The sequence below is a fragment of the Papaver somniferum genome, chromosome 3 (genome assembly GCF_003573695.1).
Source record: "Papaver somniferum cultivar HN1 chromosome 3, ASM357369v1, whole genome shotgun sequence".
In the NCBI taxonomy this organism is placed as follows: Eukaryota; Viridiplantae; Streptophyta; class Magnoliopsida; order Ranunculales; family Papaveraceae; genus Papaver; species Papaver somniferum.
In genome coordinates this window covers 182,819,896-182,844,838 of record NC_039360.1, presented here as the reverse complement: position 1 = coordinate 182,844,838, position 24,943 = coordinate 182,819,896, and the positions used below count along the sequence as shown (strand labels likewise).

The window sequence follows — 24,943 nt, the reverse complement described above, 5'->3', positions numbered from 1 at the left end:
GAGCCAACCGATTTTAGAACTTTAACCACTCAAGTATGCAAACGGGTACGCATATTTAAGTAGCCGTTCTGGGTTTGTGTTCACCAGTATGCAAACGGGTACACATACTTAGTACATTTCCAAAACCTAGCAGAAATTTCCGGACCTATACCTTGCGCAAGTATGCATACCGGTATGTGTACTTGGTACGCGGAATTTCACAACTACAAGTACGCATACGGGTATGCATACTTTAGTTCCGGTCATCACATATATGCAAGAATGCACAATATGTTTATAATCAAATGATGGTTAAGTATGCTAAACTCTTATTTCAATCATTGAAACTTTCTTAGAGGATGACAATAGCCGTTTTCACACACTATTAGCATCAAAGCAATTTTCAAGTTATTGAAATAATCATAACGAAACATTCCAAGTCTACACCAAATGATTGTATCACACAAACCATGTAAGATGTTACTCGGCGATTTTCACATGATCAAGATGAACTTGATTGAAGCGAAAGCTTACCAACACATATTCCGAGAAATATGTAAGCGAGTTAAACTCGGCTCGAAATCTCAAATGTGTATAATAGAAAACTATATTGTAACACGACTTATGTCTCAATATAGGAGATATAATAGAAATAAACTTTCCAAGTGATAGATGAGTTTCAGTCTCCACATACCTTTTGTTGATGAAGTTCCACAAGCTCTCCTTAGTAGTTCTTCGTCTTCAATTGATGAACGTCGTGAAGTTTAATGCTCAACTACACAATCTATCCTAGTCCGAGACAACTATAAGTAGACTAGAAATCAAGACTTATAGTTTTGATCACTAACATTGACAAATAAGCTTGAGATAGCAACGCTTGCACGCTCGACCGAGCAGTGCTCTAACAATCTTCCCCTTTGTCAATTTTAGCGACAGAACTATCAATACATATGGATTACAAAATAAATAAACTTTGTAGCTTCTCATCCAAATGCTTGATCTCCTTGGTTCTTCAACATTACTTGAAATCTTCGTCACTTCCAAGTACTCCAATGATTCCAAAGATGTTCAATTCAGCATCATAGTTGTTGAAGATCCGTAGCTATAACAATGAGAAAACAGTTGCTCTCAATCATTGTTATACAGTGTCATAGTATTATTACACAACATCAAAGTTCAATTGTATCACAACTTTGACAACAATACCATGGTGATATGTATCACTCCCTCTTAGTCAATACTTCATTTCACAATGAAAACCACTCCCCCTTACATAATGATCCATAAACCATATGTATTTGTAGTGTGAACTACACATTAATTCTCCCCCTTTTTGTCAAAATAAATTGGCAAAGGTACGAAAACTAGTGGGATCCTCATGAAATTTTCATAGAGATACTTCATGACCAAAAGAGAACAACATATCAACTTGTTTAGATGCCATCATATAGCCGAAACTACATGCATTCATCAAGGAGTTTATAAAGATACAAGATAATTAACCCCTACAATATTCCACAGCCGCACTCCCCACAAAGATTTTGCAATTAAGCACAAGTTCAATTAAGAACTCTCCCCCATAAAATGTCATTCCCGAAAGAATAACAAGAGTGACCTTACTTTTACAAGAAAAGAAGGATTTCTTTGGACATCCTATCTTCCATCAATATTTGCATAATGACATAATAGGCTTAACTTTTGTAGTCAAAAGTTCATTCTATCTTTTATTAATCCTTTCATACCGACATATAATAGAGCTAACTTTTGAACAAGTATGGGATAGTCAAGGTGCACGGACGTAAACAACGTATTCCATAACACTTTGCAATATATAAAACCATAAAGATTAATACTGGAAAATGGAGAATTAGTTTTATAAAAATAATTTAGATTCAAGTTAAAAAGAGAAAGAAATTAAGTTTTAAGATTTTCTTTATAGTTTTTTTAATACCCAACGGGTACCCGGAACCGACGGGTACCCTGAACTTTAAACGGGTTTGGTTCTGGGTCCACAAATTTAGATACCGGACCCAACCTTTATAAGTAGGGTCCGGGTCAGGATCTAGTGATATCCGGGAGGACCCGGACCATTGATAGCCTTAGTAGAAAGTAATCATAATAGCAAGTAATATGGAAGAATTATATATTAAAAAAATATGGATTTGACACTCTAAACATGTAAATTAAGCACTTATCACTCATTTACACAACATTGATGCACTTTTTTTATAACAAAAAGAGGAATTGCATAATCTTTACTCCGCACTTCATTGTTTGATTTCATTGCAGGGTAAAAATTCAATAACTTGAAGACTGGACTTATAGAAAATAAAAGTATACCTAACTTGTCTAGATGAGTTTGGTTGTGCAGTTGATATATAGTTTTCCTTTCAAGTATTAAGGGATGTCACTTAGTGCCAAGCCAAATTCAAAGAACATCTATCCTATATATCTGGAGTCAAGTTTCACTTTTAAAAGGAGGTAAACTTGCCCTTTTGAAATTGTATTTTCACTTCCTTTCCTATGTGCTACTTCTCTATATTTAAAACTCTTGTTTCAGTCATTAAAATTCTCAAATAGAAGATGAGAAATTTCTTATGGGAGTTTAAGCCGGGGTCAAAATTTTCTCACCCTATCAACTACAATATGACTTACTCTACTAAGGAGAAAGATGGATTGGGTATCTGCAATCTTAAGTTGATGAATCAAATAATATTGTCTTAATGGTGAATGGGGTTCGGAGTTGAATAGAACAAATTTTAGTATCAGATTATTATTGATAAGTATATAAGTGAATTCTCATGATGGATTCCCTTAAACTCAAAACAAACATACAGTGTTTCTTGGTGGTGGACCATAACCTTATTGCACATCTGGTAAGTGAAAAATCTAGTTTCATATTGCATTCTGGAAAACATAGAGATGGTCACTGAAATGATGAGGGTACTAAGTATTTCCTCAATGCTTCACAAACTATCCAGAGAGAAAAATAGTACATCCATAGAGATCGTCACTGAAATGACGAGGGTACGAAGTACACCACAATCTTTTCATATTAAGCTACTAAAAACATACCTTGTACAATCTTACAGAAACACTAAATGCTAAAAGATTACTTCAACGAGATGTTAGCTTGGTATATAGTTATATGTTCGGAACCGAAATAACTATGAGACTGTATACCAAGTGGATTAACATATGAGTATATGTACTTAATTATAACTATAAAAAATAGAATACAGAAGCAAAGTAAACATGACAAACATGATTTTTTAGCGAGGAAAATTGCAAGGAAGAAACTCCGAGGGGCCTAGTCCAGTTTTGAGTACTCTCCGGCTATACATATTGACTACCGCAACTTCGTATAGTTGAGACCAAGTAAACTACTCATAATTACTCAATTTCTTCAGTATACATGCGGTTATAACCAACCTGGTCTACGCACATGAATCCCAAGATAGGTCCACTATCTCAAGTCGCTTCACCCTATGTGAAGGCTTTTGTTGTCTCACCTCCTTTGGATCGTAACCCGAAATAATAAAGGACCAACCTGTTCCAGTAACCACCTCATTGTGTATAAACTCCTTTGATCAAGGATCAATACCAAGATAAAGATTATAAAAATAATCTATCTCAGTATGCAATCTCAAGTCAATCAATTCTAAGAGGAAAAGAAATTAACCAGTTTGTCTGATCTTTCCACTAATACGATATTTGTCGAAAGTCTTCTAGTCTTCAATCTATAAAATATCACTTGCATAAACAACTTGATTCCTACTAATGATTGATCATACATAGAATGGATTCTGTTAACTTTGGATGATCATTATTTCTATCTTCAAGTCTCGAATCATAATAAATCTGAAATAGTCAATCCTCTAACAAACTCGAATGACCTTATATCATAAGAAAATGACCGTGGAATAAATAAGTTTGATTTATCAAGGATAACTATACAGTTAGTCAATCAAACCAATAACTGAAAAAAATAAAAATATGATTTAGATTCCCACTAACGAAACTACTAAAAACTTCTTGGTCCCAGTGAATACTTTAGATGAAGAAAACATAAGAGATTTCACCTAATTAGATTACTCTTCTTTATCAACGAGTTGGATTTCTATACAAACGGTTAGGCAGTGTGTCAAGAGATGAGTTTGTAAGAATACAAGCTACACTATTTGTAGGTTATGACCACAGATAGTTTGAACAACAATGAATTACCAAATCCAAAAATCCTTAATATATGTAATAAAATGCAAATTTTCGAAATTCCAACTGCAATCCAACCAATATATGAAATCACTCTTAGTTGGAAACTAATATTAGCTAGTACGTATACATAAACCTTACTAATATAGCATCAAAAGATATGCAAACCTCTGGGGATAGGGAAAGCATATAAATCTGAATATGTTAAAGATATCAGAATATTAAGGTTTCGGGATCTCACCTTGTGAATCAAGGAAAATACTTGAACATTAAGTAACACGAGTTTCGCACATGTTCAAATCACTATGTCAATATTAGGTGAACATTTCAAGTTCAATTCGTATACATCTTGATGTTTGTACAAACCCTAACATCACCAAACAAATCGAAAAATAAAATACATATTAAACTCCAAACAAGATCAATCAAGGATCGGTCCTTGCCACAAAGGATCAGTCCTTACCAGGGATCGGTTCTATAAAAGGATTGGTCCAGAACTCTCTTTCGAGTATGAAATATTATTTCGCAAGTCCACTTCCTTAGATCATGTATATGAAATTCTTTCATGTATAATCCTAATGGTTGAATTTATTTCGCAAGTTCAAACACACTATATAATAATAAGTTACCAACTAGTGCAACGTCAATTCACGCTTATAGATAAACTATACTTCGTTACTTTATTGATGTAGTTTTTAAGTGGTAGTAAAGTTCGTTCAACTCAGATTGTGTAGACTCGATTTTAGACTCAAATTAATATAGAAAACTTAAAACGAAATTGTATTCAAGATTATAAAAAGCACTGAGACTCAGGATTCCACCAATCTCCAATTTTTATGTGATTTAATCTAGTCAATATTTATGCAACTCTTTACGTTTAAAGTGATTCTAATATTTTTTCCTAGACAAATAGATTCTCAAAACAATAGTTGTAAATCGAAAGCATGGACCATAAAAAGACTTAACCTAAGCATGACCCATCAATTGAGAACACAACCACTTAATCAGAACCATATATTCAATTTTAGTTCAGTGCAAATAATCATAAAAGAATTGCAAAAATTAAATTAAATAGAATTTACCACATAATAATTGGAAAAATGGCTTCCTTCGTCGCCTCAGCAATGGGGTTTAGCTCCTCATATTATTCACGTGCTCGAAATAGGTGTTCATAGCTCAAAAGTGTGAAAAATAAGAGAAAACTAGTTAAGCAGACAGTTTGCAACGGTTTATGGGTGTTACAAACTGACTGTTACAGAGAACTATTGCAATAAACTGTTACAGGAAACGACAGAAGGCGTATGTTGTAGAATAAAAGACTGTCCTGAGGAGTCTAATGTTCTTCGTGTTCTTCCTTCTACACCAGCAGAACTCGATTTCCTGCAACTCCTCCTGTTAATCTCTGTGGTATTCTAAACTTCCCCAAACTGTTCGACCCCCTTCCTTGACCTCCCAACAACTTATATATAACAAACAGAGCGATTTAATCTCTCCAAAACTCCTCAAAATGTCTTCTTTCCTTCCTTGGAAGTTACGGCAATAATCTCTTCCCAAAATTGTTTCACGCGTTTCTGAGCTTTCCCGATTGTCTCAAACTCTTCCTTACATAGATATGTACCTTTGGAAAGAGTTTTAGGTCTTTAGTCTCTCTAGAACTTCTAAAAATAAGCTCAATAAGGTCCGTGTAAAAATACTTTCCCTGTTTAGCTCCAACTCGGTTTCTAGCCAATTTGGGTGCAATTCAAAGACTTCACCAGGCCTGTTTAGGCCTAGGGAGTAAACCCAATCAATTTCAGCCATTCAATCGCTCTGGAACTCGATCGAATCATCACCCAAAAATCATGCAGACGTGATGAACATTTTCCCGCCAATTTTGTTTTCAAACGGAGAAGATGACCTCCCCCTATCCAATTCTGGTCTCCCCTTAGAAAATGCCTGGAAATGGGTCACCCCTTAGTAATTAGGTTACCCATTATCCAAAGTGAGAGTCTGTATAGTAATTTTCTCCCACGAGCGCAAAAACCACTTTTTTAGCCAATTTCGCCGCAAAAGCTTATTTCTCCAAAAATACTTACAGGGACATAAAAATCCATAATAAATATAAAATCGAGCACTAATAATATATACAATTGAGATTATATAAGACACAAAAATGTGCCTGTCAAATACCCCCAAACTTATTATGCTAGTCCTCGAGCAAATCAAATAGAAAATAAAATCCTAACTCACTGTCGCAGGCATCGTTGATTGCATTTAGCGTATGCAATAAGCCTTTAAACCCCTAGGTGGCCCTAGTGGCCGAGTTATAGTCTCGAGAGGGCTTACCAGAGGTATACCCACAAAACCTTTATACACCAGATCCTAGCTATCTACGCGGAACCTTGGAAAGCACTAAAGAATCTCCTTGGTTGGCATACTTATTGACTACAAGACGAAGTACCCTGATGCGAAATTCCAATTGTTGTACACGAGTTTGCACTCAAGCATACTAAAATTCATATATAAGTGACAGAGCTCTACTCATATTGTCGCACTATGGACATCAATATCCGGAGTCAAAACTAATCACATGGATAGATCAAGAAGATGGATATAGAGAAAAACATAGATGGTTTTGATGTTTACTAAGTGAACGGCGTTTCCCGTATCTGTCTGAAGGCCTCCGCCAAAATGAACCTATCCTAATGGATTGAGGTACTAGTCTGACTAATATCAACACACTGGCATATACAAGGGAACCAGTGGTCGATAACCTAACTCTAGGTCAACACAACTGGTATATACAAGGGTACCAGTGGTCGACTTTATTGAATTTATTCCTTTTGGTCAAATGGTCTGGTCTCAATTTCTTTTTCTTTTTTTTTCTTTTTCTTTTGCAATTTTTTTTCTAACTTTTTTTTTTCAACTTTTTTTTTTCATGGTATCTCAATCACTCTAATTCACCCTATCATTGGTAACAACTTGAATCGTGAGTCCCATCAAATCACTTAGAAACATATTTAAAAAGAAAAATAAAAACAGAAGTGAAAAGGACTCAACGAGATATGGCGAAACTACCATGTTATTTCTAACACCTGAGCTCTGTGCTTTTATGAATAGACTCTTTAGATGTTGCCATCTAATCAGATTGGTTCCTCAACTCTTACAATCAAAATGCTTCCATCCACTTAGATTGGTTAGTGCCATCCTTAATAGGCATAAATTTCTAGGCTCTGGAGTTTATTTATTGCAACTAAAATGTTTCTCCCATACCCCCAAACTTAAATCTAACATTGTCCTCAATGTTCTAAAGATAAAATTAAAAGCATGAACAAGGAGAAACTGTTACCATTTGAAGCAAAAGAGATAAGGAAAGATATTACCGTGTTGCATGAGATTGGGTTACCTCCCAAGAAGTGCTAAGTTTAACGTCTTCAGCCAGACATAAGAAAGGATTAATCACCTCGTATCATAAAGTAATAGACAAAATATCTGTGGGTTATCAAAACCAAATAGATCTATCATAAGTAAAAGGAATCTGCAACATGCCAAGAAAATTAACAAATAAAGCGCACCCTTGTCTAGTTTCCTGTTTAAGATAACTACATCTAGTTGTGGTTCAGGTTCAGGCTCTATGAAAGGGTCTAGATAAAATATTTTCATGCGTTGGAATTCCTCAAAGCTAAGGTACGGTTCAGGTATTAGAGTCTGGAAAAACTCAAGTAAAAACTTAGAAGCACATAATAATAACCTGAATAATTGTGGATCCTTAAAGTCAAACAGTTTTGACTCACACAGCTGACCACAATAAGAGTGGTGGTCTTCCTTAAACAAATGTGTCGACCCTAATCTTCTAAAGTAATTAGGTTTAATCTCAAAACTTAATAATTGACACATATGAAACTTATACGTTCCCAAAATTGGTCGAAAAATATTTGCTGGGAAAACAAAGTCAATCTGGATATCATAGCCTGGGTAAACCACATCAACCAGAGGATGGGTTTCTAACAACTGAACTTCCTTATGGACATCACTAGGTTCAGGAAAACGTGTATGAAGATAATCTTGTAAAATGGTTGAGGCACATATGTCAAGTCCCAAGTGAGGGACCTTTCTAATATTTAAAGCACATGGAGAATGATAATCACCCCCAAACTTAGAGTTTTCAGTGTCTCTAGAAAGACTAGTCACAACTTCCCTAATTTCAAGGTCATTAGATTCCTGAAAATGGTCAATTGATTCTTCTAAGTATGGTTCATCCTCACTCATCTCTACGAGTTCACTTTCTTTGTCTAAGACTAACGTTTCTAAATCGATAGACTCTAAAATAATATTCTCAGAAAAAACTCGTTCCTCTAAACCATTATTAGCTTCGTAATCAAAAGGAAATACTACATCGTCTAAAACGGGGGTATCTCTAGTCAAATCCTCGTCATTTTGAATAGGTGAATAATTATTAAAATTATTTGGATTTGAACTAGAAACATTATCATTATTAAGCTCAATTGGAGTAACAAATTCTTGATCATTATGCCTACTTATTTCAAATTCTTCATCAACACTATCCTCATCATAATCATCATTATAATAACATGTAAATGGTTGAACCTCATATAAACAAGTAGTGTTACCAATTTTATCCTCGTCATCTTGATTATGTGAATAACTATCTTCATTTTCAAAGGTACTATTGGAAACACTATATTGGAAATTAAGAGCAGTTATGTTTTGGGCCTCTAACAAAATATTTTGAGTCGACTCACATGACTTCCTGATTGAATCTAGGAAAGAAAGTTCACTCGTTGCATTGCTTTCATCCATAACTAAGTTATTCATTTCTGCTAACTTACGCGTCGACTCAGCTAACTTACGTGTTGACTCTAGTATAGAGGAATTTTGCTCGTATGACCGGTTGGCGTGTGGATAGTAATTGGGATCACCATGGTATGGACCATAACCTTCAAAAGGCTGATATTCCCAACCATTATTCACACTATGGTCAAAGTAGTAACGTCCATTTTGAAACTCAGTCTGATATTCGTTGTACTGGCTATTGTAATACCAGTTCGACATTCTATTGCAGGGGTGTGAGTTATCACACAAAATAAAAGCCACTGACAGGGGATTCCTGGGTGGATAGAATCTTACTTCCCGTACCAGACGGGCGATGAACCGTTGAAGTCGACTCAGGCCACCGACTCTGATGTCAGTGTACGAACCCGAGGGGCCGAGACAGTATCGTAACTGTCGTCCTTCCCTGCAAACAATTGATATTTAATTTTGACCCTTCCTTAGGGTTTAAAAATAATGTCCAAGAATGTCCAAAAAGTCCAAAAATAAAAATTTCCAAAAAGGAAAAGAAAAATTACAAAAATAACACCCTATTTACAGTTTCTAAAAATAAAAAAAAATAACTATATACAAAATCTTCTTCTTCACTCCTTTCGGATTCCTCTTTTCTTTCCTTCTTTGGCGATGCTTTCCTTTTATAACACTTTTTCTTCCCTTGTAGCTTCGCTCCAAATCTGAAAAGAATCGAAAAATACCAAAACACGTAAAAAAGAACAAAAAATAATAAAAATAAAAAGAAACCTAAAACAAATCTAAATACAAGTCCGCGTCGGCGGCGCCAAAAATTGATGTAGTTTTTAAGTGGTAGTAAAGTTCGTTCAACTCGGATTGTGTAGACTCATTAGACTCAAATTAAAATAGAAAACTTAAAAAGAAATTGTATTCAAGATTATAAAAAGCACTGAGACTCAGGATTCCACCAATCTCCAATTTTTATGTGATTTAATCTAGTCAATATTTATGCAACTCTTTACGTTTAAAGTGATTCTAATATTTTCGCCTAGACAAATAGATTCTCAAAACAATAGTTGTAAATCGAAAGCATGGACCATCAAAAGACTTAACCTAAGCATGACCCATCAATTGAGAACATAACCACTTAATCGGAACCATATATTCAATTTCAGTTCAGTACAAATAATCATAAAAGAATTGCAAAAATTAAATTAAATAGAATTTACCACATAATAATTGGAAAAATGGCTTCCTCCGTCGTCTCAGCAATGGGGTTTAGCTCCTCATATTATTCACGTGCTCGAAATAGGTGTTCATAGCTCAAAAGTGTGAGAAATAAGAGAAAACTAGTTAAGCAGACAGTTTGCAACGGTTTATGGGCGTTACAAACTGACTGTTACAGAGAACTGTTGCAATAAACTGTTACAGGAAACGACAGAAGGCGTATGTTCTAGAATAAAAGACTGTCCTGAGGAGTCTAATGTTCTTCGTGTTCTTCCTTCTACACCAGCAGAACTCGATTTCCTGCAACTCCTCCTGTTAATCTCTGTGGTATTCTAAACTTCCCCAAACTGTTCGACCCCCTTCCTTGACCTCCCAGCAACTTATATATAACAAACAGAGCGATTTAATCTCCCCAAAACTCCTCGAAATCTCTTCTTTCCTTCCTTGGCAGTTACGGCAATAATCTCTTCCCAAAATTGTTTCACGCGCTTCTGAGCTTTCCCGATTGTCTCAAACTCTTCCTTACATAGATATGTATCTTTGGAAAGAGTTTTAGGTCTTTAGTCTCTCTAGAACTTCTAAAAATAAGCTCAATAAGGTATGTGTAAAAATACTTTCCCTGTTTAGCTCCAACTCGGTTTCTAGCCAATTTGGGTGCAATTCAAAGACTTCACCAGTCCTGTTTAGGCCTAGGGAGTAAACCCAATCAATTTCAGCCATTGAATCGCTCTGGAACTCGATCGAATCATCACCCAAAAATCATGCAGACGTGATGAACATTTTCCCGCCAATTTTGTTTTCAAACGGAGAAGATGACCTCCCCCTATCCAATTCTGGTCTCGCTTTAGCAAATGCCTGGAAATGGGTCACCCCTTAGTAATTAGGTTGCCCCTTATCCAAAGTGAGAGTCTGTATAGTAATTTTCTCCCACGAGCGCAAAAACCACTTTTTTAGCCAATTTCGCCGCAAAAGCTTATTTCACCAAAAATACCTACAGGGACATAAAAATCCATAATAAATATAAAATCGAGCACTAATAATATATACAATTGAGATTATATAAGACACAAAAATGTGCCTATCATTTATATACTAAAGTTGTATAAAACAACTAGTACATCTTTCCTTGATCATAATATAATGACAACTCACTAGAGACAAGTAAACAAACTATACTATGTATGTTATGTTTTCAATAAATAATGACTTGGAAGAGCTATAATAGAAATGAAACAAGTCAAACATGTTGTTACTAACCTCAAACTAAAGGACAGTGTGTTCATTGATGCCGATACGTCTTCAGTTTCTTCATGAGTAGAAAGAGCAAGTCTAAACATTTCTATGTTTCTATTTTAACCTAAAAAAGTTGATTTTTGTAATTTTATATGGGATTGCACCATATCAAGAAATTAATTTATATGTTCCTTTCTATAACACTTGTTCCTACTATGAAGCTGAAGCTAACTGTTAAAGGATTGCCAAATCATATATGTCTAATTACCCATAATAAAAAACTGCGAACAACCTCTTCCGACTTGTTGAATATTTGTTTCATTGTTCGACTAATATATCTTGATAAAATTAATGTTGGAACACCATTAGTTCTTCATAACACAAAGGACTCTCCAGATATAACAATATATTTTGGTACATTGATTAGAATGTCTTTACTTCATTCACCATTTCTGTATTCATATTCAAACACGAACCCATGATTGTCAATTGTATTTTTCGCATGTGAACACATTGTAGATCTTCTATAAAATTTATGCAAATCTCTCTAGTTGTGTATTGCCTCAAATTATTTGTTTGTATAGGAAATTGTTTTTTGAAACGAACAAAATCAAGATTTTTTTTTCAGCCCAAAAACTGAAACAACTATTAGACTTAGAGTGAAACAAATCCTAGGAGTCACTGTTATCCCTCTAAACGATAAATACCTAGATTCTCCGTTGTTCACTAGTAGATCAAATATAGCATCTTTTGATCCTTTACTGGAAAAAATGGCAAATAGAATGCTTACATGAAAAGAATCCCAACATATGCAACGAGGAAAACTGTAACAATAAAAAATGTAACAACTTCCCTATATGTGTACCAAATGAATTGTTTCAAGATACCAGTAAAAATTAGCGATAAAATAACTAAAATCCAAAGAGATTATTGGTGGGGGAATAATGAAAAAGGCTTAAATAAGGAAGGAAAAAAAGGGGTTTGTCTTAAGAACTGGAAATCGATTTGTAAAGATCTAGAAGAATGAGGCTTAGGAATTAAATATATGGAATATTTTAACTTAGCAATGATAGTTAAGGGGGTGGAGGCTAAAAGAGAAACCTGGTACTCTCGTTGTGCTTCCATTTTGAAGGAAAAATACTACCCTGATTGTGATATCTTATACTAGACAGTGAACCGAATAGGAAAGATAGCTGGATTTGGGAAGGTCTGCTGTCTGGAATAAACCAAATAAAAAAATATTGTTTTGGGGAGATAGGAAATGGTAAAAATGTGGATATTTGGGATGACTCTTGGATCCCAGATACAACATACCCTATGAATAAACCACATAATCAAACTGGGGACTTAAAAAGTTTGCGACTTGATCACTCCACAAAATTCCTGGGTTTTGGATAAACTTAAAACTTGCTTTGATGATCAGACCATAGAATAAATCAAGAAGATAAACATTAAGGGAACTAATGAAGACGACACACCTCACTAGTCACTAAATGACAAAGGTATTTTCACTGTAAAGTCTCTGTATAAACAAACAACTCTAATGGTAATACCAGCCAAAACTGGAGTAAGATTTGGGGAATGGACATCACTCCATCTGTCAAAAATTTCATACGGAAAGCTGCGCATGCTATACTTCCCACTGGTATGAGGATGACAACTATCCTACCACACCTAAATACTACTTGCAAATTTTGTAATGAGGGACAAGTTACGCTAATCCATAATTTCCTTGACTGCAACTTTGCAAGTCAGGTGTGGATGCACTATAATTTGGATAAGCAGTTTGTTACTAATGGTACTACAACTTTCCATGAATGGCTTAATGATTGTTTTGAATATCATGAGAGAGATGGATACAGAGTAAAATGGAAAGTTTTGTGTAGCGTAATTATCTGGTGTATATGGAAAGCAAGGTGCGATATTACCTTTAGGAAGGAAAGTCAAAACAGTGTAATTACAGAAGACAACATAGAAAAGTATATCAATAATTATATGATTGTAAACAAAACAGGTTACAATATAATGCATTCCCTCTATTATAATCGTATGAATGATTAAAATCTGAAAGTAACTACTCAACAAACATGGGAACAACCAGCGATTATGACTTTGAAAATGAACATAGTGTTGTCAATGAGGGACTCAACAGCAAAGGCAGGAATTTGGATAACTTTGTGTGATTACACAGGCACGGTCAGAGAAGCCAAAGAACTCACTGCAGATTGTACAACATGGGAACAATTAGAGATGAAGGGGGCTGAAGCGGCATTCCGATGGGCCACAAAATGGAGTGGACATACTATCTGGTTTAGAAGCAACTCTTAACCTATTATACTGTTGCTGATTGGAAAGTGTGCAACAACGAAGGAACAAAGATACCGTATAAGTGCAGATTTTAGAACTAAGATCAAGTTTTCAATAAACTATATAGCCTAACATTTCATTTTAGCTATGCGTATTGATGTAATATATGGGCAGAAAAACTCTCGGTTTTTTGTAATAAGTATACAATACAATATACTTGGAAAAACTTTAGACTAGGTGTTTTATTAATCTATGTGAACATTCAAACTTGGAATGAAGTTGTAACTGTTTTCCGAAACTTTCTGATATATGATATGAGGGAAACCTCTTTTTCTAAAAATAAAATAAAACAATAATGATGGCTTTGTTTGCAGAATTCATAATTTCCAGGAATTTATAATCCCATGAGATTACAAATTCTGGGATTCATGTAAATCCCTTGTATGTTTCGTAACTCAGTTGAGATTCCTAGGATTCATAAAATTTTCTTGTGTTAAAGTCCATGTATTGTTTGGCATCGCCCTAAGAATCATAAAATTGTATATGGGATTTGGAGTAAAAAAAGTGGGTCCATAATAAATCCCTTGATAAGTTTCCCGGCAAATCTTAAGGGGAGGGATCGGATTCCATATGGAAGATTTGCTGGAAAAGTGAATCCCGTCGGCAACGTAATTTCAGGAATTTGGACAACCAAACGTACCGAGATAAACGTAATTCCACCAAATTCCATGGACCTATAGATCTCATCTTTAAAATTTTACATCCGAACCCACTATAAATTTTCCTTTGCTCTTACTCCTTATCTTATCATCCGATCAAAATATGATGCAGAGGTTTGCATCTGTTGTAGCGGGTTAATTGCAATTGCAAATAAACCTTGTATTTGGTATTGCGCTCTTTCTCCCAAATACCAAACCCCTCTTAGTGATTCCGGACTGTAAAAAACAACTCTACGCATAGAATAATCAAGAATACGTTGTCCAACAACATCACCATACTGAGGTAAATTAGCGTAAGGGCGAACAACTAAGTTGTTGTGGCTACGAGTCATCTGATGCAACCTATGAACAAAACTGGAACCAAAGACTTTGACATTTACCTCTATGATGCTCCAGAAACCAGTGATGTTTTTATAGCCCACATACACTTTATCCAGCCCACAGTACAATTCTGCTAAAATTGCAGATCCCCAGTCATAATATGGTGCTTTTTCGAGATCTTCTAACGCTTCAAACCAACCAACATGAGCAACAGATATTGAGTTTAGAAAGAATGCCTGACCCAGTACCCCATAAGATAAACAACCTTTCGAGTTCAGGATAATCATCTACATGTTCTGGGTTTTTGGGTTGGAATAGGAAAAACTTCAAGGCCGCACATTTAATCCCACCTCCTTTCAAACCCGAATAATCATCACGCATTTCTGTTTCCACAAACGAGGGACAAAGCATCATCCATTTTTATTTGACATTCATTCATCTTCGTTGAATGGTGGCGGATCTCCGGTTCCACTTGGAATTCCAACAATGAAATACAAATCAAGGGGAGTAATTCCTATTACAAGTGTAATATCACTATGATTAATTCTTTTGATTTGTTAATAATTATTTAAAAAATTTAATTTAAATTAAGTTAAAACAACTTACCAATTTCGAAATCCATAAAATGGAATGTGTGCGTCGTCATCCACCACTTTTCTACCTATGTTTTCGGAATTTTTTGTTATGATTTCTAAGTTTTATTCCATAAAGGGCACGCCAAGGATATCTGTCAACCCTTTTTCGGACTGCAGGCGGTAGAAGAGCATAAACAGAATTTAATTCGTAAAATCCACCTCTCGTGGTATAATAACCCTCAGACCGTTCTTGATGCCCTGATACATGACCTGGGATTAATAATGGAGCAACAACTATACTTGGCGCAGCAAACTCTCCTTCTCGATTTTGAGTAAAATCTACACTGTTTGAGGTAACGGTGTCGATTCATTTTGCCGATCTCTTTTTTTCTTTATACTATTCGCCGCTCTTCTCACTAGATTCATATCGTATAAAAAAATTTTATTTAGAGGAGTTTTAGAAGAAGGAAATGGAAGTGGTGTGACTTGAAATGAAACCAATTTATAAGGTAAAAATTCGACAGTTTGAAAAATGGGCGTTAGGAATACGACCGTTGGAGACTTTGTTCCTAACGCCAGCGTCACCGAGCCGATCGCCCGCGTCTAGCTTTCCAACTCCCGCGTTTTGACTGCTGACTCCGGCGTCAGCCTCTCGATCGCGCGCATATTACTCCAACTCCCTATGTTTTTCTATAGTGGAGAATCCTATTTGATCATCCACGTGGCTCAACAAATTTTTGTGTCTGGACATTTCCATAGGAACTGCTCTTAGCCTTGTAGGTCATCTCAATCTACACGCCATATCGTCAAAGGCTCCTAGCCTTAATATCACGTGCATATCACGTGGCAGAGCACTTTACTAACTTTGTTCTGGTTTGTTTCTACGAAAAAATAATACAAATAAATTTTGTTTCTTTTTTACAACAAATGCCACTCGTCATTTCTCTTTCTCTGTCTCAGTGTCTCCGGTTTAATTCTCCTTCCCAAAACGGGACAAAATTGAATAATCATCCGCTTCTCATCAGTCTTCCTCCGTGTTCCAAAGTGCTTAATGAATTGGGGTTTTAGTTTTGAGCTGTGATCATCCTATTTAAGGTTTTCGAAACCAATCTCGTACTTATTGGTATTCTCTTTGCCTTGATCTGTTACCGTAGGCATTTTATTTTCTTCTCTTTTATTGTTATTCCTGATTTAGGGTTTTCAAAGAGATTTCTTATTTTGAATCACAGCATACTTACCGATCACAGAAGAAGAACTTCAAAATCTCTTGTTTTTTGATTTCGTAAACATGCAAGTGTTTTATGAATGCAGGTGTTTTATGCGTAACAAAGGCTCTAATTCAGGATCTGGTTTGAAAGAATGGTAAGACTCATAAGAATCTCATTATCAGTCTATTATTCATGGTTTAATATGGATAAGCTGAATCAGAAGCATTTACTAATATATAAAGCTCTTCATTCCAACCAGAATTACCTTATTGGAGCTTTCAAGTCACCTTGTCACTTCTCTATAAACTTTGTTGATGGAAGAACTCGCAAGCAGGTATCTACTTAAGCAACATTGTTAATTTTCATTTTCTTACCTCTTTAGGTGCATCATTCTCTCTCCAATCTGCATTTGTTAAATTTGTTGAGCAAGTAGGTGGAAACCTCAAAAAACAGCAAACACATAACACTCCGTTAGAATTACTACAAAACAACGGCGCCATTGGAATTGGAGAGAATCAAATTCATCCCCTAGAAAATCAACTATTTCTTTCTTTCTCAGGTGCATCATTGTCTCTCCGATCCAGCTAAATCTTCTATTGTTTTCTAATTATTCGATATAGGTACAATTAAAGAAGGAAAATGGTCAAACAGCAATGGTTCCTCTATTCCGAAGTCAAGAAAGCATTGTTGGAGAGGTATCATTTGTAGTTGTTTTTTTGTGTGCATATTTCTTAGTTTATGTGTTGTTTTATAGATAATATGGACTGATAACTGTGAAACTAAGAGAGTATGCCAAATAATATCACAATTTTACAGGTTGTTTTGGAACCAATCCAAGGGAAGAAAGTCGAACATACAGGTGTTAAAATTGAGCTCCTTGGACAAATAGGTTGGTGTACTTGATTCAAGTTCTCATAGTGTTTAGGTTTCCTTCACAAGACATATCTTCTGAAGCTACATCACCTCATTAAACGCATGTAGTGGGCTGTATGGTTTAACTTGTTTTTACTGAACAGTCACTAAGTGCAGATTATGTGAATGATGTAATTCATTTTTTTTCCTTCCTCTAGCGGGCTATTCTGATGTTTTGGGTTGTTGTTCATGAGTGTTTGTAGTGTTTTCATATTCCTTTTATCAATATAACACTTTTCTGATTCTAAGTGTAATTTTCTTTGCAGAGCTGTACTTAGATAGAGGAAACTTCTACGATTTTACTTCCTTAGGTGAGTGTGCTTTTCACTTACGATTTTTTAACTTAATGTAATGAATACATTTCCTTACATTTATTTTAGAAAAGGTTGGGCCTGGTAAGATTATTAACATAAAAAGGATAAAACAAGTAAGAGGACTTTAAGGTCATGGTTCTTGTTAGCCATCATTTTCAATGCACTGGTAGCAGCTGTTTACCCAATTTTTAGTTAATCTAAGTAGATGACTGGATTGTATTGAATGGCCCCTAACTTTTATCATACTGATTGCAGTTCGTGAACTGGATGTTCCTGGTGACATATATGAAAAAAAAACTTACCCCTTCGAGTTTTCAACTGTTGAAATGCCATATGAGACATACAATGGAGTTAATGTAAGGCTTAGGTGAGTTCTGCTCTACTTATCAAATCTTTGAATGCTCTCGTGCTGGTTAGTGAACTTTACATTGTGAATACACAACTAACCTCTTCTGGCTGTCAGCCATTCTGAAAAATTAGTTCACATTCACGTTCTGAGTATCTACATTGACCACATAAATTCTGAAGCTTCCAACTAATGTCAATATTGTGTTTCTTCTGCACTTAGGAATCAGGATGCAAATTTCTGTGTGATATATTCAACCGTGACTTGAATTGCGGTTCAATTTTGCAGGTATATTCTGAAAGTGACAATCAGTCGTAGCTATGTGAGCAACATTGTCGAATGTCAAGACTTTGTGGTAATCCGTTTTTTCTTTACAATATTTTACACCTTGCGGATTTACTTAAATTCTGTACTGAGGCACTGAATGCGCCATTTTTGCAATCAGTGTGTCCAAGTTACTTTTTTTTTTTGGTCAGAGAAGGCATTTATATAGCATTTCCCTTCTGATCTTGAACCACAAATAACATTATTTGCAAAGTCTGGATATCCTCGTTTTGTGAGAGAGCTTGCTATGTAAATAAATTTGACATGCCATCTGCTTCAATTAGATTGAACATATGAGTCAGTAAACTCCCTAAGAAAGACGACGCAGCTCCCCCAGTTTGTTCCTTATCAACAAAGATATAGAAACTGATGATCAGAAGGTCTTTGCTTTGAGTTAGAAGTATCTGGACTTATCAAAAAAAATGTGATAAACACTGGAAGCCTTGACATTGTTTATTTCGCTACATTGTGTGGATTTGGTTTTTCCTTCCATTGGACGTACATGCATTTGGTTCTTGGGTGGCTTGGTCTTATGTTTATTAAAAGACTGGTATTTCAATGCAACTTAATAATATTATAAAGTAATTCTTTTTGTTCTTTCCTTTCATGCCTATTGTGATTCTTTCCTCAGGTACGCAACTTCACGCCACCCCCATCAATCAACAACAGCATCAAGGTGAGTAAAAAAATTCGTTAGCTTGTGAAAAGATTATTGTTGTTCTTTCACAAAAAGTTATTGCTCGACTTTGCCCGTCGGTTTTTGTTATGATCTTTCTTGTTAAGTGTTGCTTCACTAAACTAAATGAAACACCGAGGTTGCACCAGTCTGTACAAAATGTTGCATGTTGAGATATTTAATATATGTTATAGCATTATGCTGATGTGTTGCACAGATGGAAGTTGGAATCGAAGATTGCCTACACATCGAGTTTGAGTACAATAAAAGCAAGTAAGTCGTACATTCTCATGTTTGAGTTTTTATATATACCTCCTCACTGATATATTTCTAATGCAGTCGAACAGCATAAGGTAATAAAAAAAATTCTTTGCTAATTGTCTAGGTATCATTTAAAGGATGTTATCATTGGCAAAATATATTTTCTACTTGTGAGAATCAAGATAAAAAATATGGAGCTTGAGATCAGACGCCGAGAGTCAACAGGATCAGGAGCTAATACCTATGTTGAGACAGAAACCCTTGCAAAATTTGAGTTGATGGATGGTGCTCCAGTCAGAGGTATTTTCTTCATCTGATTTGTTTTGGTTCTCTTAATTTCAATGTAGTGTTTGACGTTTTGATTGTTTTCTCCTGCCCCGTATATGATGCGAGAGTAATCCCCTTGTCGATCAGATTGTATCTTGAAGAGATTGATCTCTTATGTTAGATCTAATTAATACTCCCTCCGTCCCTAATTAGATGACCTAGTTGTAGTTTGCACAAATTTTAAGGCAAGGAGGAAAGTGGAGTATATTTAACTATTTTTTACAATTATATCCTTATGGGCAATAATTAGTAAAATTTAGAAATGATTTATCTCTTAAACTATACCACGGTTTTTTATAAACTTTATACCGTTGAAAAGCATCTTAAAACACCTACGCAACGAATATAAACATGACTATCAAATTATACATATTTCTTATAGAAAAAATAATCAATTAAAAGGCTAGTTTTAGAAATATCCCTTGATTAGTGAAATAGGTCATCTATTTAAGGGACAAAGTTTAAAACCAAGTAGGTCATCTTATTAGGGACGGAGGGAGTATATTTTTGCCAGTTGTAGGTGTTAAAAATGTTAGAAAAAGGTCATGTAGGAAGTTTAAATAACCAGAGTGTTCAGTTAGTGGGCTCTTGCCCACCTATCTGCGCTGGTTACTTCCATTACTCAGTTGAATTTGACTTGCATTTCTTAAATCATGTACCTGTGACATGTCTAGAATTTCGAAAATGGCATCTGACTTCTCTGCTTATTCTACTTTTCAGGAGAATCGATTCCAGTTAGACTCTTTCTTAGTCCATATGAACTGACACCAACATATCGCAACACTAACAACAAATTCAGTGTCAAATACTATATGAATCTTGTTCTTGTGGATGAAGAAGACCGGCGGTATTTCAAGCAGCAAGAAATCATTATATATCGCCCCGAGTCATCCTAAGTATTCCAGCCTGAAGTATCTTGCACCAATCCATCCTAAAACAGAAAACATACATGAGTGCCTTCTGGGACTTCAGGTTGTATTCTTTGAAAAGAAAAGGCTACACTCAAATACTCAGATGTCTTCCTGCCTATGTTTTAGTTGTTTGCTACTCATAGTACAAGTTTAGCCCATAGCATTTTGTTTTATGGTATGGTATTCTTCAGTTCTAGGTGAAAATGGAGGACATTAGGATGTGTGGTGGGATTGTACAGTTGATAGCCGGTTTGGCATCAGAAAAACCTGAAATAAGGTTAAAATTTGGTCAACTTTCCTGAGTTAATTCTTCTAATTGGAATCCAAAACTAAAGCCGTCTTATCAGAATATAGAGAGTACACCAGTTCCACAGGCTGCCTTATCATAGAAGTTTATAGCTTTTTTCCTGAGTGAAACGAGAAATTTTCTGTCCATGGGCAAGTTTTCTTCCCATTATTTAGACAAAGTGAAGAAAACTTAGAATCCATTATTTGCCACAGATTTATGCTGGCGAGATACAGTAACACTATACATTAGAATCCATTATTTGCCACAATAAAAGAATCAAAAACAGCATCCAAACCCAACTAATACAGCTTATATGAATACAACAGCATCATCAAGAAGTTGGAGAAAAGAATCAAAAACAAAGCAAATAGAAAAGATATATATCGGACTTATTCACGGAAGAAAGAGCAACAAATCTCTCTGCCACCACACCAAATAAGATCCAATTACTCAAAACTCAAGAAGTTGGAGAAAAGAATGCAGCAGGATGCCTGGTCACCGCGGCAAGGATATCAGTATAACCAATCACCCCAACCAAAGTCTCATCATGATCATCCTCACTATCAGCCTCAGTCACCCAAACATGTGCTGTCCTATGAGACAACATTTGAGCCATCACTGCAGCCAACGAGCTTGTGACCTTGCATGTCAATGGTGCACTCCGCCCTCTATACAACATCATGTTCCGCCCTCCAGCAGATGGACTCATTGGGTTGCTGCTAAAGAACCCAACACTCCTACTAGAGAATTTCTTCACCCTTGCTCCAGCAGCACCATCATTATTATTCAAACATATATCCGGAAAAGACTTTGGGGTCATATTGTCCTCAACTCCCATTACAAACTGGCCTGCCGACAAGTTGGCTAAGGCCCACGCAGCAGCTAAGTAATCACATTTCCATAAGTTGGAAGCTGAAATCTCACCTATGATCTTTTTTTGCCCATCTGTGGACTCTATGACAGCTATTGCTGTCGGATCTTGGGGGACCTTACGGGTAGCTTCTAGTGCCGGCGATAACGCCTCAATAAAGTGAAAATTAGAGTTCACAGCTCCGAGGGACGAGATAGAGGAGAGAGGAAGAGGAGCCAGAGCACCGAGGCAGCCAATAAGGAAGCGAATCACATCTTCTCTAGATAAGCAGCAGAACTTGGTCTCACGAAACGCGGGAGAAGATGTGGACGAGCGGTTGCTACTGCCTGTTAAGATATTGTTGCTTCCCATGGATGATGGATCCAGATTCTTTAACCATTTGCCATTGTAAATAATCGAGAAGCGCTTGCTCATACCTCTCCATGCCACACTCTTAGGAACAAGGAGGCGCATAACTCCTTGCTTCATCATCTCCAATGCATCTATCAATCTTCACAAAGAGTTCAGTCACAGTAAAGAAGAATTAACAGAAGGCACCATAATCCAGAGTAACTCCAAAATAAAATTTAGACAGAAGGTAGAATCCTTTGTTGAGATTAGAATGTCAAATTCATCACTTTGAAACATTTTAATTGAAAAATAAAATGCTGAAGGCTGGATTCGGGGGAAAACAAAAAAATAAAGGGATGTGTCTAATTGGTGAAGTTTTCCGGGGAAGTTGTATTTTGTTTACTCATATTGTTAATTCACGTTACTGATAATATACACAAGTGATCAGGATGCTACCTTTCTTTAGATTGCCTAGAAATATCAAATTGTTTTATAATATATTGGGAGTTCACAGGAACGATATTAACATCAAGCATATATCATCTAGAATAAACTAAACACAACATATAGGACTTTGTATAATTCAAATATAATAAAGTAATATACTGCCTCAATCAGCTCACGTTTATTTTAAACAACATATCATAAATTTAAACTTGCTTGGATTCTGTCAAAGATATAACAACTTTTAATATTAACCGTTACACTCAAACCTCAATAATGGAGACCAATAATGAGAGTTCTCCTGTAGAAGTGACGAGATATAGATCCACACCAGTACAAGACTCGAACACAACGGCAACCACAAGAAACAACTAAAAATGGTAAAATCAAGTAAATATAGCACCTATAATATAATCTGTATTTATCAGAATAATTTGAATATTCACATCAACTTCACACCAAAACAGTCGTTTGTTTAGACTACATGGCATCCAACCTAACTCTAAAACAAATCTATCTTTTTCTTAACAAATATACAACCATAAAAACCACATCATTGATAGTTTCAAAGCCACTCAATATGTGCACAAGTATTCAATGAAGTTTGATGAGAAGAGTATAATTTTAAATCCACAAAAAAAGTAAAAACAATCAAATATCAAAATGATTGATAAAGAAGGAGAATCAGAGACAGTTGGAGTGTGTGAGTTTGAGATGATTGGAGAGTTAGACACGGAAGTAGAACTACGCCATTGATAGCATTTATTCTTAAGTACCACACTCCATAACCTTGAAATGCGTAAAAAAAATGAACACCATCAAATCCAATCCACACATTAAACATCTAGAAAAACATGATAACTGAACCAAATTGATTCATAAATCTCAAATTCGACCAAATAAAATCTAAACTAGAGAAATGGATAAGCATGAAAACCTGACCAATTCACCTCTCAAGAAACCTCATATGAGGATCACAAAACTATGATAATAATAATAATGAAACGAAGAAGCAAGAGAAACCCATGAATCGGATTAAAACAAAAACATTGATAGAAATTCAGTGGCGCTGCAAGTTTGCCCTAACTTAAGTATTTCCCATGTGATTGAGCCCTGTTAGTTAATCTAGTTTGATTTGGTGATATAGTAGCTTTGAGTGTCATGGAGTCCTATGTTTTGATTATTATCTTGTTTATTTATCTAAATAAAAAAATCAGGTCATAGAAAGATTCAAATGAATCTAAAAATAAAATTCTCACCTTGTACCGGGATCAATCTCCTTCAATAATGATTTATTAGGTATAATAAAATCAGAAACAGGAGTTCTCATAGCCTTGTCTTGATCTTTCAAACAATCTTCTCTAGCCAGAAACGCAACAATATCAAGAGAATTGATAATACCCACAAATCTTTGTTGTCTCATCTCGGAATTCTCAGCCATACCCACCATTTGCGTTCTCTTCTTCCAAACAGGTATCCCACCTTCAGTACACTTACTAATTGCTGCAATTGCTGATTCAACGCTTTCATTCTCTGTAAATTCAACCAATTCTGGTTTACCAACAGTCAGATCTCCCACCACGTGATACAAAAACACCGAAGCCATTAACAAAAATCAAGAAAAAAACAAATCAATTTTTTATTAATTATTATAACAGAGAATGAAGAAATATGAGTAACAAGAGAAAACCACCGATGGGTTTAGGAGGATCAACAAAACCAGGTATGGGTTTGATCGCTGGATTTAGAGGACCATCAGTGGTTTTGGGAGATGAGCTGAGGAAACCCGCCATGGTGGTGATAAAAGTTCAGGGTAATGCCTCCTCCCATGAAAAAGGTATTTTTTGGGTGGAATTTTTCTGTTTCAATTTGCTAAAGATAGATAATACTGAAACGTGCGGGAAATTCGGATGATTTTATGGAGATTTTCTTCTACTTTTCTTGCTGCGATTAGGGGGGTCTGAAAAGTATGGTTTTTGTTTTCAGATGATGAAATGGTGAGTGAATCCACCGAGTTGATAAGTTTTGTTCGGGGTGAATGACAAGAAGATAATAATAGCTGAATAATAGCTGAAATTGTCCCTGCTAAAAATAAACTCATATTTTTGTCTCCTATGTCTATTATCAAAAAATAATTACCACGAGCGATTCACATGTTTCTCTTAATTATTTTCTGTATGTTTTTCTCGGTTTTTGAGTGTACCCTCTAAACGAATTAGTGATATAGTTTTCCCCCCTAAGTTGTAACTACTAGTGTAGTTTACCCCCTAAAACCTAAACTTTGACAAATATAACCTTTAAGGGTGTGTGTGATCTAGGGGTGTAAATTCGGGCAGGCGGGCCGCCCGACCCAAAAACTAAGACAGGTCGGGCAG

At 35.6% G+C, this 24,943-nt stretch overlaps 2 protein-coding genes across 2 annotated transcripts; one reads left to right on the top strand and one right to left on the bottom strand.

Annotated features, from left to right (window-relative positions):
- Positions 1-16,294: 16,294 nt before the first annotated feature.
- On the top strand, positions 16,295-20,927 carry LOC113358227 (vacuolar protein sorting-associated protein 26B-like). Its single transcript, XM_026601765.1, has 12 exons — positions 16,295-16,478; positions 16,667-16,717; positions 16,823-16,897; positions 17,184-17,258; positions 17,380-17,452; positions 17,742-17,786; positions 18,045-18,156; positions 18,424-18,490; positions 19,091-19,135; positions 19,353-19,408; positions 19,521-19,696; positions 20,444-20,927. The coding sequence occupies exons 2-12, from the start codon at positions 16,715-16,717 to the stop codon at positions 20,617-20,619; spliced, it is 903 nt and encodes a 300-aa protein (XP_026457550.1). The 5' UTR covers positions 16,295-16,478; positions 16,667-16,714; the 3' UTR covers positions 20,620-20,927.
- Positions 20,928-21,151: 224 nt separating this feature from the next.
- On the bottom strand, positions 21,152-24,623 carry LOC113358226 (CBS domain-containing protein CBSX6-like). The gene is made up of 2 exons (XM_026601764.1): positions 23,828-24,623; positions 21,152-22,284 (listed from the first exon to the last, which is right to left on the bottom strand). Exons 1-2 carry the CDS (start codon positions 24,172-24,174, stop codon positions 21,381-21,383), a joined length of 1,251 nt encoding a protein of 416 aa, XP_026457549.1. The 5' UTR covers positions 24,175-24,623; the 3' UTR covers positions 21,152-21,380.
- Positions 24,624-24,943: the final 320 nt, after the last annotated feature.